Here is a 17,204-nt window from a genome sequence, read left to right as displayed (position 1 = left end):
TGCCTCTCTCTCTCTCAGAAAAAAAAAAAAAAAAGACAAGAAACAGATTCTTCCCTAGGGCATTCACAAAAAGCCAGGCTGCTGACATCTAGAGTTTTGTCTAATAGACCCATTTTCGATTTCTAAACTCTAGAGCTATAAGATAATAAATTCCTATTGTTTTCAGCCACTAAATTTGTGGTAATTTGTTACAGCAGCAATACAAATTTAATACAGAAGTAGTCTGGTAAAACCTTTCTGAAGGGGAATTTGGCAATTCCTAAAAACAACTACATATGCACTCACTCAGGAATCCCATATCCAATAATCTCTCCTGAAAATACAGCCTTGACATTATGAAATACATACAAACAAGGTTATTTCCTGAAGCACTGGTTATAACTATAAAATAGTGCAAACATCCTAAAAGACCACACATCAGAAAGTAGTTAAAAAAATTAGCATAACACCCACATAAGTATTTTGCAGCTGCTAAAAAAATGAGGAAGAGGGGCACCTGGGTGGCTCAGTAGGTTAAGTGTCCAACTTTGGCCCTGGTCATGATCTCGCAATTTGTGGGTTTGAGCCCCACATCGGGGTCGGTGCTGACAGCTCGGCTCCTGAAGCCTGCCTCAAATCCTGTGTCTCCTTCTCTCTCTGCTCCTCCTCTGCTTGTGCATTCTCTCTCTCTCTCAAAAATAAATAAACATTTTAAAAAAATGTTAAGAAAATGAGGAAGATCTCCATGAATAATATGGAGTGATTCCCTGTAATTAAAAAAAGTAAAATGCAAAGTGTATCTATAGTATGCTACCTTTCATGTAACATACAAGGACTTACAAGAAACTACACATATGTTGGCTCATTTGTACAAAATAAACATAAAAAGGACAAACCTGAAAATAATGGATTGGTAACCTACAAGAAGCAGGTAAGAAAGTGGTAGGAAGAAGTTAAGGGAATAGAAATAGGATAGTGGGGGTGAGGAGAGAGTAACACATTTCTGGGGACATATTTCTATATAGCTCTGATTCCTAAAAACATAATAATGTTTCAGATACAAAAAATAAAAAAAAATTGAAGCCAACCAGGATGTGGTAGGAATGCAAACAGAATACAAACAGTAGTAAATGAACCTAAAAGAACCTAAGTAACTTTGAAAAATAGTATTTTGGCTGAATACTATAAGACTAAGGACAAAAAGAAGTATATATGAATAATGTAATCTAGTTAGTAAATTTGTTTCTTACAGAGGAGTATCTTGGAAATTCTGAAATTTTGTGTAAATTCTCAACTAAAATTGAGCAAATAAGTAAATACATGGTTTCTTATTTTTAGAAAAAGAAATTGCAGGTAACTAAAGGAAGGAGGCTACAATAAGCCCTATGGATTAAGACTAGAATCAAGATAGAAAAATAAACTGATAGTTTTAATATATTAAAAAGACTGAGACAGAAATAAATATAGAAATGTCTTGTGTACCTGTGTGTGTTGGTATATATACAAATATTTTCCAGCTCAATCTGCTGTGAGGGCCTAGGAGCAATGACATCCCAGTAGCAATGAGCACTCATAGCATCTACACCTTGGTTTCTAAACATCATTTCCCAATAAAAGGAACCAGAGCTCCTAGGAGCAGGACCTGATTCAAGGCTGGGGCAAGGCAAACAAGATGAACCTGAACACCTGGAGCTGGGGAGAAAGGAAGTGCTCAAAAATGGATGGGGGGCATGTTACAAGGTCAAAGAAACCAACTGGAAGGATATCTCCATGGTTAAAGCTAAGGCAATTTGAGCAACAAAATAATGATTCACTGGATTAATCTCACCCAGAAAAAATAAAAATCCATGATTCCACAAAGAAATAACTGAATAAACAAATGGAAGAAACAGTTTTTCTCTATACGACAATCCTAATTAATATATGTAAAGAAAGGAGGAAAATGGAAAATCAACATTAGGTCAATACCACAGTAATAACTGTTACAAACAAGATCCAATGGGGCAATGTATGCTAAAATTAGTGGGCAAAAGTTTCAAAGAAACTGCATAGCCTCAAAGTATCTCTCCCAAGATATTTATTAATTACAAATAGAAAAATAGTAACTTTACATTGGAGAAACCAGGCAGACACCACATTTACCAGGTGATCAAAGACATATCAATATTATGAATCCTTTGCTATGATGCACTGAGAGAAACTTAACATTATTTCTGTTGCACTTTTTCCAAAAATGCATTACCTCAATCTAATCATGAGAAAACATCAGATAAACCCAAACTGAGTACATGAAGATATAATGAGCCATTTGTCCAGAGTGAAGCATATCTGAAGAGTCTAGGAGAGATTTCTCCAAGATGATAAAATCAATAGATTACCTAATGTGTCTGAGTGTCTTAAGAGATTTAGATAGTTGATGGGGAGGAGGGAATTGAGTGAGGAATATGTATATAGAAAATCAAGGAAAAAAACCAAATAGACAACACTTCCACCACCCCTCCCCGAAATTATTAACTCCAGGAAAAATAAAAAGTTGTATGGAGAGGTGCCTGGGTGGCTCAATTGGTTAAGCATCCGACTTCTCAGGTCATGATCTCACGGTTCTGAGATGGAGCCCTACATCAGGCTTTGTGCTGACAGCTCAGAGCCTGGAGCCTGTTTCAGATTCTGTGTCTCCCTCTCTGTCTGCCCCTTCCCCACTTGTACTCTGTCTCTCTCTCAAAAATAGATAAACATTTAAAAAAAAAGTTGTATAGAAAAAGTAATCTTGGTATATATACAGCATGGCTATGACTAGCACTTAATAGCCACAATAATATAAACCCTAAACAGTGATTCAATCAAAATTATGATACCGGTGAGATGGGGAGATGGGAACTGTGTGTGTGTGTGTGTGTGTGTGTGTGTGTGTGTCTGTTTGTCTGTTGTGTCTGTGTGTTTGTGGTGTGTGTGTGTGTGTAAACATGCACATGAGCATGCATATGCACATGTATTAGATTCAAGATAAGAAAGTATTAAATTCTTATTTTCAAAAAAAATTCTTATTTTCTTAGAAGATATTGGTTGAGGACTAAACCTGAAAAAGTAATTAAGAAATAGCAACATAAATATATTTGTTAAAGAAATGAAGGAAATATCAAAAAAGTTGCAAAAGTAAAGAAAGCTGATCCCTTTACAGAGAGGGAAGCTAGGGAGGAGGACAAGAGACTTCCTTTTTTAAGGGAATACACCATGTACAACTACTTAACTCGTTAAAGCAATGTGCATACGTAACCTTTATAATAACTTTGATAAAAATAAAAACTCTAAAATGAAATCTGGAAATGTATACATTTCTGATCCTAAAGGGAAAAGAAGAGCTGGCAAGGACTGCGATTCAGATTATGTCTAGAAGAATCATAGAGCATATACTTTGATAAAAAAAGAGAAACCCACCCCCACCAAGTCCAGGTGGCCTCCTCAAGTGCAGGGCAGCCTGCTCATGGCCACTTGGGCTGGAATCTTACAACAACCCTCGTCCAGTTCCCTGTCACTCACCAGCATATGGACCATCTGACATTTCTTTCTCCACCATCCATGGTTCCTTCCCTTGCTCCAATAAGGAGATCATGTTGGGCTTAGAAATGGAGAGTCCTGTTTACAGGAGAAGAACAATGAGAGCAAGAAAGAGACCAACAGAGAGACAGTCTAGCCTTTCTAGGACTCAAACTCAACCTCTTGGTCATTAGGCAAGAAACGCAATTAGAGGAAGGGCAAGAGAATAGAATGATGTTGGTATGAAGGACGAAGATGAAACTTCTTCCGTAGCAGTGGTTCTTAAAGTGCTAAAGCAAAAGCACCACCACCTAGGAACTTAGAATTGCAAATTCTCAGGGCACCTGAGTGGCAGTTAAGAGTCCTACTCTTGATTTTGGCTCAGGTCATGATCTTGTGGTTTGTGAGTTCAAGCCCCAACTTGGGTTTCATGCTGACAGTTTGGAGCCTGCTTAGATTCTCTCCTCTGCCACTTCCCGGCTTGCTCGGCGAATGTGTGTTCTCTCCCTCTCAAGATAAATAAATAAATAGTAGGCCCCAATCCAGGCCTACTGAATCAGAAGCCACAGTGGTTCTCAAAGTTAAATGAGCACCAGAATCATTTGGAGGGCTCATTGAAACCCAAACTACTGGGCCTGTTCCCAGAGTTTCTGATTTTGTAGATCTATAGTAGGACTCTATAATTTGCAATTTAACAAATTCCTATGCCATACTGATGCTGCTATTCCAAACCATCCTTTTACAACAATGGCAACTACTCATTTCTAACTCTTTGAAATGACTTCAAATTATTTCCTGGTAACAGGAAAAAGAAACTTCAGCTAAGCACTTAAGTTGACCTAGATATTCCTAATGGAGGAAGCAAAAACACACCAGAGGGAAGATTCTGAATTATAGGGGAGACATCCTTACCAAGCCATACCAAGTTCCTGTAGTTCTCCAACATGACATCTCTGTATAAATCCTTCTGAGATGGGTCCAGCCATTCCCATTCCTCTTGGGAAAAATCTAGAGCCACATCTCGGAAGGTCACCAAACCCTGAAATTAAAAAAAAAAAAAAAAAAATCTCATTTGCCAAGTGCTACCATATGGTCCTAGCAGAAAAGATTAATTCTGCCAGAGTTCTCTAGGTAGCCCAAGGAAACTAATTATTGGGGAGCAAGTACATGTCCAGGTTTGTCAAATATTTTGAGAGAAAAAAAATCTCACATTTTTGTGAAATAAGACCTATACACAGGAAAAAATTAGCTTATGGTATGAAACATGAGTTTATAACATGAAAGTATGTGAGTAAGGCTGTTTTATGTTACATACACTATGTATCAAGAAATTCTTATAGGGATGATTCCTTTATATTTTGACATGAGTCAGAGTAGTGAAGAAAGGCCTTGAATTGGGCTTTAACTAAAGGGTGTGGTCTGAAACCTAGACTATATGTAAGGAGAAACTTCAAAAAATGTGTCCTGAAGAAATAATAAACTATGTGTGAAGAGATTTAGAATTTTCACTGGAAGGTTATATCTGGAAAATACTTACATGTCAAAAAATAAGAGTTTAGCCTACATCACTGAACTATAACCTGTATGAGGGAAGGATATCTGTTTTATAAGCTTTTGAATATCCAGTGTCTATTATAAAAGCAGTCACATTTTAAACAGTAAATACTTGCCATTCAGTGAATAAATGGTAAAGTTTCCTAGAATATATCCATAGGAAGGAAGAGTACTCAATGTTTAAAATGGGAGAGTTCCATGTGCAGAGTATGGTCTCATTTTTTATTAAAAATAATCTCTATCAGTGTAGAGAATGAAACTAGTGCCAAGATCTCAGATGCCAGCCAAAAGCCAATCTGCAAGTGGGTTCTTCTAAACACAGCAGCTTCAGGCCTGCACGATGCACATTGCTCTATTCAGTTTTCCACTTTTTGAGCTACTTTTTATATTTTAAGTTTATGGAGAAAAAAATCTCTTTTGCTTGTACTTTCAAATTAAGTGTTATATTGCTGTCCATCAAATTGCAAAAATAAATAAACACATATTAAATATGGTTACTCTACAGAGTAGAAACGTGAATGAATGTAGCCAGAGAAAAACCATCACATGAATACATACTATTGTATAACTTCCGTGTGCCCCTCTACACTTCTCTATGGCTCACCTGTATTAACTGTATTAATAGACTCCCTTTCCCAGCCCCATTTTCAGTCGGGTTCAGCCACAGGCAAGAGATGAGAGAGAGGCGAGTGAAGCACATTAGTTACTCCCCTGGCACCCTCCTTGCAACTCCGCCCTGTGTGGTCTGTCCTTCACTCCTAGGTCACAGTGCCTGTCAGAGGCCCTCTACACTCAGATCTCTCCGTCTCTGGATTCAGGCCCAAGTTTCACTGTTATGAGTCCCATGGAACAGCACTATGCTCTGTGGTTTTTCTATATACTGATCATAGCTTGTAAAGAGTCCCCTTTTGAGTTTCTTGCTGGAACCCTGACTGATAAAATGTATGACCACAAAAGCACCAGTACACTTCCCTAATAAATTCACTTTCCTACTCTCCCATGACTATTTCATAGTTTCTGTTTCTCTCTCAAACTACCACCAACTCATCCCCTGTTCCACTTTGAACCTCCTCATCTTCTTGTTCATTACAAGTCCTTGCTGACCTATATCTATACTCATATACTGTCTTCCCTGTTTCTATTGATAAAACTCTAGGCTCCTATCTATGACCAATCCCTTCACTTGTCCACATAAAGACACTGTCACCTCTCTCCCTTGCAATTATCAGGGAGATATCAGATATCTCATATTATTGGTATTTTCTCACTTTACTAGATTATTTCTATTAATATACAAACTGATGCAATACCTTTCATCTTATAAATAGCTAAAGTCCCTTCCATAATCTCACTGTAGTTATTGTCCCATTTCCTTACGCCTCTTAATAACAAAACTCTTCCAGGGGCACCTGACTGGCTCAGTCAGAGAAACATGCAACTCTTGATCTTGGGATCATTGAGCTTGAGCTCCATGCTGGGTAGAGTATTACTTAAATAAAAAAGTAGAGATTACTTAAATAAATAAGACTTTTTAAAAAAATAACAGAACTCTTCTAAAGAGTTGTTTAAATCAGCAATATCCAATGGAAATACAATGTAAGCCACATATTAATTTTTAGGGGGCGCCTGGGTGGCTCAGATGATGAACTTATGACTCATGAATTCAAGCCCCATGTTGGGCTCTGTGCTGACAACTCACAGCCTGGAGCCTGCTTCGAATTCTGTGTCCTCCTCTCTGTTCCTCTGCCACTCACACTCTGTCTCATTTTCTCTCTCTCTCAAAACTAAAGATTAAAAAAAATTTTTTTTAAATAATGAAAAAATAAGAATAACTGCTATTTATATTCTGCTGTTTACTGACCAATTATGCCAGACACCCTAATAAGCATTTTACAGTTATCTTATTTAATCTCACAAGTAAGAAAAAAGTATAAAGCACATTTAAAGATGTTTAAGACCAAATGTCATGCTGAACAAATAGGTTATATTGCAAAAAGGAAAAAAAGTAAATAGAAATAGGTAAATTTAATAATATACTTAATTTAACCCATTATATCTAAAATATTAATATACTAATATAATAATTCATATTCATATATTTCAACATATACTCAATCTAAAAATTATTGAGATGTTTTACATTCTTCTTTGTACTAAATCTTCAAAATCTGGTATATATTTGGGGAACTTGGGTGACTCAGTTGGTTGAATGCCCAACTCTTGATTTCAGCTCAGGTCATTATCCCAGGGTTCTGGGATCAAGCCCCACACCAGGCTTCTTGGAGCCTGCTTAAAATTCTCTCTCTTTCTCTCTCCCTCACTCTCTCTCTCTCTCTCCCCCCCCCCTTAGCCCCTCTCCCCTGCCTGTTCTCTCTCTAAAATTAAAAAAATAATAAAAATTTAAAATCTTGTATATATTTTATACTTATAGCACATCTTAATTTAGAGCAGCCTTAAGTGGCTACTGGGTACATTACTGGACAGCGCAGGTCTAGACTCATCTCTATTCTCACCTTTTATTTAGGCCTACTATTCCCTTATGAACCCACTGCAATGATGCTTTCATCTCAACTCCTCTATAAAGTAGCTCTTGTCAAGAATATCAGCAGCTTCCATGTTGCCAAATCCAAAGGTCAGTTCTCAGTCTACATCTTCCTCAATCTCTCAGAAGAGTTTAATTCTGTTGATCATACCCTCTATGAAATACTCTGTACTCTTGACTTCCCACTCTTCTGGTTTTCCTTCTACGTCAGTCCTTCTCAGTCTCTCTTGCTGATTCCTCCTCTTCTTGTCAGCCTCTAGATAATACCCAAATTCAGTCCTGGGGCATCTTTCCTATCTATACTCACAATCCTACCCTCAAGAAAATCTTATCCTGTCCTATGACTTTAAATACACTAATGATTCTCAAATTCACATTTCCAATCATGACTCTAGGTATATAATCAATATTGTACTTGGATATACAGTAGGTCTCACAAACTTAATGTATCTAGAATTCAATTCTTGTTCCCATCTCATTCTTCCCTGTTTTTCCATCTCAGTAAATGGCATGACCATTTGTACAGTTGCCCAGGTCAAAAATCTTTGTAGTTACCCTAGACTTCTTTCTTCCTCTCACACTCCACAACCAATCCCTGACCAAATCCCATATTTTCTATCTCCAACATATACCCCAAATCCCAGCAGCTCCAATGATACCACCACAGTCCTGGCAGCTATCACCTTCCATCTAGATTACTGTGGCAGTCTTCTAACTGGTCACCCCACCCCACCCTTAATTCCTTTCTATTTTCCTTTTAAAATATAAATCAAATTGCATCACAAACACCCCCAATGACTCTCCTTCACCCTTAGAACAAAACCCAAAGTTCTGGTCATGAGTTTCAAGGTCCTATATAACCTGTTCCCCAGCTACTCCTCTGATCTCATAGTGCTCATTTCCCTCCTAGGATACTGGTTCAATGATATTTCTAGAGCACATCAAACATGTTACCACCATAATAACTTCATATTTGCTATTCCTTCTACTTTTAAAGCTCTTATTCAAATCTCCACGAAACGTAATCCCTACTTTCACTGAGGTTTTCTTTTCTTAAATGTCACTTCCTCAGAGAGGCCATCCTTGACTTCCCTATTTAATACGGTACTCAATAATCACATCTCTGTCCTTTATTCCACTTGCACTAATCCCCAGCATAACAAATCATGAGCTATCCAAAAAGGATAGTTATCTTCCATCACATATTTGAGCACAGCACTGAGTAAAAAATATACTAAATGATTTATAGAGAGATTATATGAAGCAGTTGATAGACACAAGTGGTGACAGTGCTCATTGGGCTATTTGTGTCTCTGTGAAGTCCCAAAGTCCTAAAAAAGGAGGTAGAATTTCTGGAAACAAAGTGAAAACCCAACTTACTTGGGACATGGCTTTACAAAGTCCAACAGCCATTCTTCCTTCCTTCTTCAATCTTCTCTTTTGGAGGGCAATGTCCTGAGAAGGGAGAATTATAGGGGGGAAAATGGCAGACCAGCCCGAAATTGCTGATCTGAGATTCACAAAGATAGAACTCTTGTCTCTTTCTGGTCTCCATAGCCTCCTTACATGGGCCAGCCCTATCCCCCCTAAGATCTGAGAAAAGGCAAAAGATTTAACCCCTGAAGTCCTCATTGCTATTAAGAACACATAGCTTGAGGGGCGCCTGGGTGGCTTAGTCGGTTGGGTGTCCGACTTCGGCTCAGGTCATGATCTCACGGTTCATGGGTTCGAGCCCCGCGTCAGGCTCTGTGCTGACAGCTAGCCTGGAGCCTGCTTTGGATTCTGTGTCTCCCTCTCTCTCTGCCCCTCCTCCATTCAGAAACATCAAAAAATTAAAAAAAAAAAAAAAAAAAAGAACACATAGCTTGAACTCAACAAAATCTAAATGGCCAACAAAGTGGTTTATGATCTGGCCCTTGGCTGCCCCTTAGACTTCGTTTCCTACCCTTATTCCTGTGCACAGTTCCTTCAGGGCTGTCACCTTTGATTTTCCTTCTGCCTGAACATGACTCATTCCCTCTCTTCATTCCTTTCTATGCTCAGTTGTCGCCACATGAGAATGACTTTCCTGAAAATTCTATCTAAAGAGAACTTCCTTTCCAGTCTTTTTCTTTATTGCAATTTTTCTTCTTAGCTGTTGACACCATTGGACATGTTACTTTTTTTTTCTGTTTATTGTTGTCTCTGCCAACAACAGTGTGGGATCTAATAGAACTAAGATTTGTTTGGTTCACTGGTGTATCTCTAGTGTTAGAATAACACCAGAACCTTTGCAGGCCCTCAAAAAAATATTTGTTAAATAGAGGCACCTGGGTGGCTCAATCAGGTTAAGCATCTACTCTTGATTTTGGCTCAGGTCATGATCTCACGGTTCATGGGATCAAGCTCCACATTGGGCTCCCAGCTGACAGCATGGTGTCTGCTTGGGATTCTCTCTCTCCCTCTCTCTGTCCCTCCCTCACTTGTTCTCTCTTTCAAAATATATAAATAAACTTAAAAAATATTTATTAAATGAATAAATCAATCTTACCGGGCCTCCTGTAATATCAATAGTGATGTTACACATGTTGTACATGTCATTATCTTTTTTTAAATATTTATTTATTTATTTTGAGAAAGAGAGAGAGAGCACACAAGCAGGGGAGGGGCAGAGTGAGAAGGGGAGAGAGAATCCCAAGCAGGCTCTGCACTGACAATGCAGACCCCAGTTTGGGGCTTGATTCCACGACCCCGGAGATCACGACCTGAGCTGAAACCAAGAGTCAGATGCTCAACCGATTGAGCCACCCAGGAACCCTGCATATGTCATTATTTTCTTTATTCTTCAAAAAACTGCAAAGGTAAATATTATTTTTTTTAAATTTTTTTTTAAATTTATTTCTAGGAGACAGAGAGAGACAGCGTGAGCAGGGGAGGGTCAGAGAGAGAGGGAGACACAGAATCTGAAACAGGCTCCAGGCTCTGAGCTGGCAGTCACCACAGAGCCCAATGCGGGGCTCGAACCCATGAACCTCGAGATCATGACCTAAGCGAAAGTCAGACGCTTAATCGACTAAGCCACCCAGGTACCCGCAAAGGTAAATATTATTATCCTTATCTTACCAGCAAGTAAAACTGAGTTTCAAAAAGCTTAACCAACTCAAAGTTATAAGAATCAAGCTACAATGACACTCAAAACTGATCCTCTTTCAGGGGTGCCTGGGTGGCTCAGTCGGTTAAGTGTCTGACTTTGGCTTAGGTCATGATCTTGTGGTTCATGAATTTGAGCCCTGCATCAGGCTCTATGCGGACAGCTCAGAGACTGGAGCCTGCTTCAGATTGTCTCCCTCTCTTTCTGCCCCTCCCCCACTCTCTCTCTCTCTCTCAAAAATAAACATAAAAAAAAAACTAGTCCTCTTTCAAGAGGCTACAATGTCTGCATAGGAATTATTTAACATAACCTGGGGAATCAATGCCATATATACTTACTAGAAAAGCATTGTCAGAGATGCAGCTATTACTTTTATTACTTCATAGAAATACAGCTGGCGTTTCTGTGGCACAGAAAAATTGGCAGGCAGGGGTGCCTGGGTGGCTCAGTCGGTTGAGTGTCTGACTGGCTCAGGTCATGTTCTCGCGGTTCATGGGTTGGAGCCCCATGTCGGGCTCTTTGCTGACAGCTCAGAGCCTGGAGCCTGTTTCAGATTCTGTGTCTCCCTCTCTCTCTGACCCTCCACTGAGCATGCTGTCTCTCTCTCTCAGAAATAAATAAATTTAAAAAAAGGAAAATAGGCAGGCATTGCTAAAATTTTAATAAAAATGGATAACAAATTGCACAGCCTGAATTATGTTTGTTGTTCTCTCAAAGCCAACATTTCTTCATTCCAAAAATGAGGATAGTTGTGTTTGACCTAGAATTCAGGATACATGACCCCCTAAATCTGGGCTACTCTGCTCTGGCCAATCAGTCTCTAAGAAAGTTATTTCCTTAGTGCAACACAGCTTAAAATTGTCCATAAAAGCCTTTGCAACCTGAGAGGAGAGTCAATGAAGCCTTTTCTGCATCTGGGAACCCTACATAGTATCTGCATAAAAAAAATGTCTTTTACTTTTTTATTATTATTTTATATATAGAGAGAAAGCGCAAGTGGGGGAGGGGGAGCGGGAGAGAGAGAATCTTAAGCAGTCTCCACACTCAGGGCAGAGCCCGACATGGCGCTTGATCCGGGAACCCTGGGATCATTACCTGTGCTGAAATCAAGAGTTAGAAGCTCAACTGATTGGGCCATCTAGGCACCCCAGAGAAATATCTTTTAAATTTCTGTCTGCAAATAGTGGTGTATAACTTGGGTAATATTCTTTAAAGTTTGAGATGAGCCATCAGTCTCCAAAAGAAGGTGATGTTAGAGACTTGGGCTTCATAGGTGTATGGTGACCTCTCCACTCCTTCACTCATTGGCTGCACGACTGTGGGCAAGTTACTCCATTTTTCAGAACCTTTCTTTCCTCGCTGTCAAGACTGCATGAGCCAACTCCTGATATAAAGAAGTGCTACCTTTGTTCCTGCTCACATTCTATACACACATTTGGAAAGGAAATGAGACCATTTTTCTTTATTAACTAAGAAAGTCAGAACCAAAATTTAGCTCGCTTGGTACATCAGAAAAAGAGCCATGGATCAGCCTCTCTCAGCACCAAACACGGAAGGGTTTTAACAGAGATAAAGCTAAAATCTGAAACTGCATGGCCTAAGGTGAGGAAGACCAGGCGTTCAGATTGAGCTTTCCATCCCCAGAGCAGCCAATTTGGGGATGGGCTCTCTACAAGGTCTTTAGACTGGGTCCTGTGACTCACAAGGGGACTGAAGGAAGAGACCCACATTAAGTTCCCATATCCTGACGGTTCCTAGTCCAAGACCAGGGACAATCCTCTCCAACACCCTCAGAACTCAAGGCCCCCATTTTTCACTCTCACAGTATGGGGAAGATGAAGAGAGTTCAGTAACTGAAAGTAAGGACTCTGGAGCCAAACTGCCTAGGTTCAAGACCCTATTTTGTCACTTATTAACTGTCTGAATTTGGGCAAGTAATTTTAATCTTTCTGTGCCCACAATCACACACGAGGTCCCACAAAATCAAGCCTTCAGTCTCACGTACACACATACAAATTCTCACCCAATCACACACATAACACTATACATAGACACACACAACACTATACATAGTCACATAAGTTCACCTGTAATGTCAAATACATACACAGTGGCATTAACCCAAAGACAGAGATGATGACTCACAATTATTTCAACAGACAGTCCCACGCAGTCTCGCACACAGTGACATACGACACAAGGCCACATATCTGTCACCATTACTCATACAAATTTATAACTGCAGAGAAAGATGGTCATGGGTTCGCAATCACACCTGCTGTCACACACATTCAAACACTCATATCTATAGAGACAAGTGGCCAAACATAATCACACATATTCATAAAGCGACACAATGTCACACCCGCAGTTTCTCACAAACCCATATACAGTGACACAGTAATACCTACAGAAACACACACACACACAGTATTATACCTGAGACATATAGGTCGCTCATAATCACACACGCGGTGCCACACAAGATCACGTTCTGTCACATCGCAGTCTCTCACACAGTTATACAGTAACAGCTGAGGCACCCCGCGGGCCCTAGACCGGTCCCTGACGGTCCACCTCAAGTCTGGCCCTGACCTCTAGCTCCCGCTCTCAGCCAGGCCCAACTCACCTCCCGGCGCCGCGGGCTCTTGAAACCCGCCCAGCGACCCAAGACCCACAACGTCCCCTCCCAGAATGCCCCGCGGAGCGAAGCGGAGCAGGGACTGAGCCGCGCGGGACCCGGAGCTCCTCTGGGGAAACATCCAGCTGGACTGGACGCAGCTCAGTTTTTCCTTACGAGCCTCTGAACCACCAGCCCCAGAGAGCTTTGCGCCGCGGCCTTCTTTGCTGAACTACATTTCCCAGAGGGCCCCAACCTCTACTCCGCGCCTGCGCAGGTAACTGCAACCCTGGGTGTTTTGACCCGAGAACTGGTGGATGTTGGCCACGCGGATGACTGTGGGGGCCGTGTGGGAGGAAACCGTGAAGTTGCGCGCGTCCGTGACTGTTACTGAATGCTCAGATGTGATGATCTCTGTGTGACCGTCGCTGCACACTTGTGCTTGTGCACCGCGGGGCGAAGGCTTCTGTCAGTGCAGTCAGCTTCTGTGTTTAAAATCACGTCCCGTGATTGTGGGTCGATGTGTGACGCGGAGAATGTGAGAGTGCTTGTGGGTTTGTGAGAGGGACTGTGGCTGACTTTGGGCGACCATTTCTTTGTGTTCTTATCCCAGAGGTCGAGGGAGTTTACCTGTGACCAGCGGTGGAGCTTTATTTGTTTCTGGGCTGGCTTTTAGTGTTGAGCCCGTGGGAGAGGTTTCTTTGTGTGCTGTTCTCCCACCCCGCATGCCATCCCTCATCTCTGGCAATGGGCCGGATCACTGCTACCTTCGTGTTTATAACCCTTCTCTACTTGGACCTGATGTGATACCACAGAAGGGTCGTTAGATTCTGTTAGTTAGGAAGACGCTCATTTGCACTAGAGCCCTTTATAATGTGATAGCCAGTAGCTCTGGGGGTTCTGTTAGTGCTGCTTCCACCCTTTTACCTTACAACTTCAATTAGGGTCCAGCTTCAAAAAAACCATCCACAGTCAGGAAGATGAGAACGTGAGCCCCTGAGTGATGTTAAAACCAGAACTGAACAGTAGTTCCAAATGGGTAATGCAAAGACAAACACTGAAGCCCAAAGGTTGAACCCTAGTTGAGAAGAGGGTCCAGAGGAGCCTAACTAAAATTTGGTCAAGGAGGGAGTCAAAATTCTGAACAAAGCAGCATTCTTCCCCACCCGCAGACCCTGGAAGATCTGGAAAGTGCACACAAGTCAAGATCTTGGTAAATAGCAGTATGTGGAAACAAGGGGGAAGTTCTTGAAATGAGAACCAATCTTTGGAGAATAAATCCTCCAATCCCCTCCCCATCAAGAGACCTCTAATAGCTAAGTCTGGAGAGTCTTGGACAAAAGGAGTGTGGCTAGTAGGGTTGAAGCGATTTGCTATTCTGTGAAACTGGGTGCTGTAACTTTCAGAAGAAGGCATTTTTTTTTTAAGGCTCTAAAATATTTAATAATTGGGTTGCTTCACTGGGGAAATGTACTAGGTAAGTGTTCTTTGGATGATAGTTGTGATTGGCTACTTGACCAAACAGCTCTTCCCTGGATCTGATTATCACTGCAGGATAGAGATCAGCTTGGACATTTCATACTAAATACTGGAAAATTAAGATATTCCATTCTTGATTGGCATAATATACCTTCAAGAGAAACTTCGAGGGCACCTGGGTGGCTCAGTCAGTTGAGTCCGACTGCCCTACGCCATGATCTGCGGTTCATGAGTTCGAACCCCACATCAGGCTCTGTGCTGATAGCTCTGTGCTGAGCCTGGAGTCTGCTTCAGATTCTGTGCCTCCCTCTCTCTCTGCCCCTCTTCCACTCTCTCTCTCTCTCAAAAAATAAACATTAAAGAATTTTTTAAAGAGAAAGTTTGAAAGTATATGACTATCTCTTCATATGTCAGTAATTGGTCATAGGAAGAGTTTCTGTCCTTTATTTACTTTTTTTAAAATCCCATACCACCAAGTCCAACACTGGTTTGAGTCTAGTCATCTCCAGTAGAGTAGGACAGTGGTCCTCAAAGTATGCCCACAAGTAAGTGGTTGCACTGCTAAAACAAATTGTGGTAGGACTATGTCCATCAAGATATAGTCAAAAAAGCAGATTTACACTGGCAATTTCAAACAATATTTAATTACAGGAAATTGATTATACAAAGTTGGATGATTGAAAGAGCAAAAAGGGGACAGATTTGTAACTTCAAGGAATAGCTAACACCATAGAGCTTGGGGAACAAAGGAGAAAGGATGGATTTACCATAACCTAAGAGTTCGGAAGGATAGTCTCAAGGTGGCTGTTAATGGTTTAGCAATCTGGCGCTGAGAAAGCAAAAAGAATTTGCAGGCAAGCTATAGCCCTCCTCTACTGCTAGAGATACTGAAAGAACTGGAAAATAGAAGTGCGTTCCTTCTCCCTTTCTGCCTTCCAGTCTTTCTTTAATGCCTCCATTGGCAAACTCCACTGGCAAACAGTAACAAGGGAGACTGGGACATCTTTGTCAGAGTCCCTCCCAGCTCTACCATCTCAGAATAGAGAAAGGTATGCTTGGAGCCAAAACTATGACAGGGAAATGATTGGTCTATGATCCTTTTTAAATTTTCTGGAAAATAAATTAATTCGTATAATTTTCATGTTAATTTTTCTTCTTAGAAGCTTTTAACATTCTTACTACTTCCTTATAAAGGAATCCTATTATATAACCAAAAAAAATGGTGCATATTTAGTAACTATCTTAATAACAAGGCAATTCAAATTCTGAAATAGCTATCAGTATACAATATGTAGTTATTTGAACTCATGTTTTTACCTATTTTGTTGTAACTTTGACAATAAATATTGATTTATACATTTTCTAACTTTGTGTTATCTATATAAATATTTCATGGTGAACCACTAATTGCCTCCATGACTTAACAGTTCAATATCCCAGTTAGTGTGAGATTCATGGTATGTGATTTTAAAAGCAAACTCTTAGAAATCTGGCCATGTGTAGCAACATGGATGGACCTTGAGGGTGTTATGCTGAGCGAAATAAGTCAGGCAGAGAAGGACAAATATCATATGTTTGCACACATAGGATTAGGAGGAATTTAACTGAGGAACAAGGGGGAGAAGAAGGGGGGAAATGGTGGGGGAAAGGGAGAGAGGCAAACCATGAGAGACTCTTGAATGCTGACAAAAACTGAGGACTGATGGATGTGGGGGGCAGGGGGGGATGGGATTGGAGGAGGGCACTTGTGGGGATGAGCACTGGGTGTAATGTGGAAACTAATTTGATAATAAACTATTTGTAAAAAAAAACCAAAAAAACCCTCTTAGATTATATTAATTTCTTTTTTAAATTGAGATATAATTGACATATAATATCATATTTTCAGGTATACAACATAATGATTCAATACTTGTATATATTGTGAAATGTTCACCAAAATAAGTCTAGTCAACATCCATCACTATACATAGTTACAAAAGTTTTTTCCTTGTGATAAGAACTTTTTAACTCTTCGCAACTTTCAAATATGCAATACAGTATTAACTATAGTCACCATGCTGTACATTACATCCCCATGATTTATTTATTTTATAATTGGAAGTTTGTACCTTTTGACCCCCTCCACCTATTTCTTTTTAAGTTTTATTTATTTAAGTACTGTCTAAACCACATGGTTCTAACTCACAACCCGGAGATCAAGATCTGCATGCTCTTCTGACTGAGCCAGCCAGGTGCCCCTCATCCATTTCACCTAGATCGCATAGCCCCCCTCTGGCAACCACCAGCCTGTTCTGCATCTTTCATGTGTTTATTATTAAAAAAAATTTAAGCCCAATGTGAGGCTTGAATTCATGACCCCAAGA

The 17,204-nt window shown here is 40.3% G+C and overlaps 1 protein-coding gene across 1 annotated transcript; it reads right to left on the bottom strand.

The window, feature by feature from the left end:
* Window positions 1-3,516: 3,516 nt before the first annotated feature.
* LOC120220635 (zinc finger protein 527-like) lies at window positions 3,517-13,612 on the bottom strand (the record flags this gene model as incomplete). Its single annotated transcript, XM_039217766.1, has 4 exons — window positions 13,369-13,612; window positions 8,990-9,064; window positions 4,426-4,552; window positions 3,517-3,612 (listed from the first exon to the last, which is right to left on the bottom strand). Coding segments are annotated over exons 2-4 (256 nt in total), but the record flags the coding sequence as incomplete, so codon positions are not given.
* Between the last annotated feature and the right edge of the window lie 3,592 nt (window positions 13,613-17,204).

The sequence above is a fragment of the Hyaena hyaena genome, unplaced genomic scaffold (genome assembly GCF_003009895.1).
Source record: "Hyaena hyaena isolate Hyena2069 unplaced genomic scaffold, ASM300989v1 scaffold_721, whole genome shotgun sequence".
NCBI classification, from domain to species: domain Eukaryota; kingdom Metazoa; phylum Chordata; class Mammalia; order Carnivora; family Hyaenidae; genus Hyaena; species Hyaena hyaena.
Note: the sequence above shows the minus strand (reverse complement) of the source record. Positions and strands in the feature narration are given on the sequence as shown.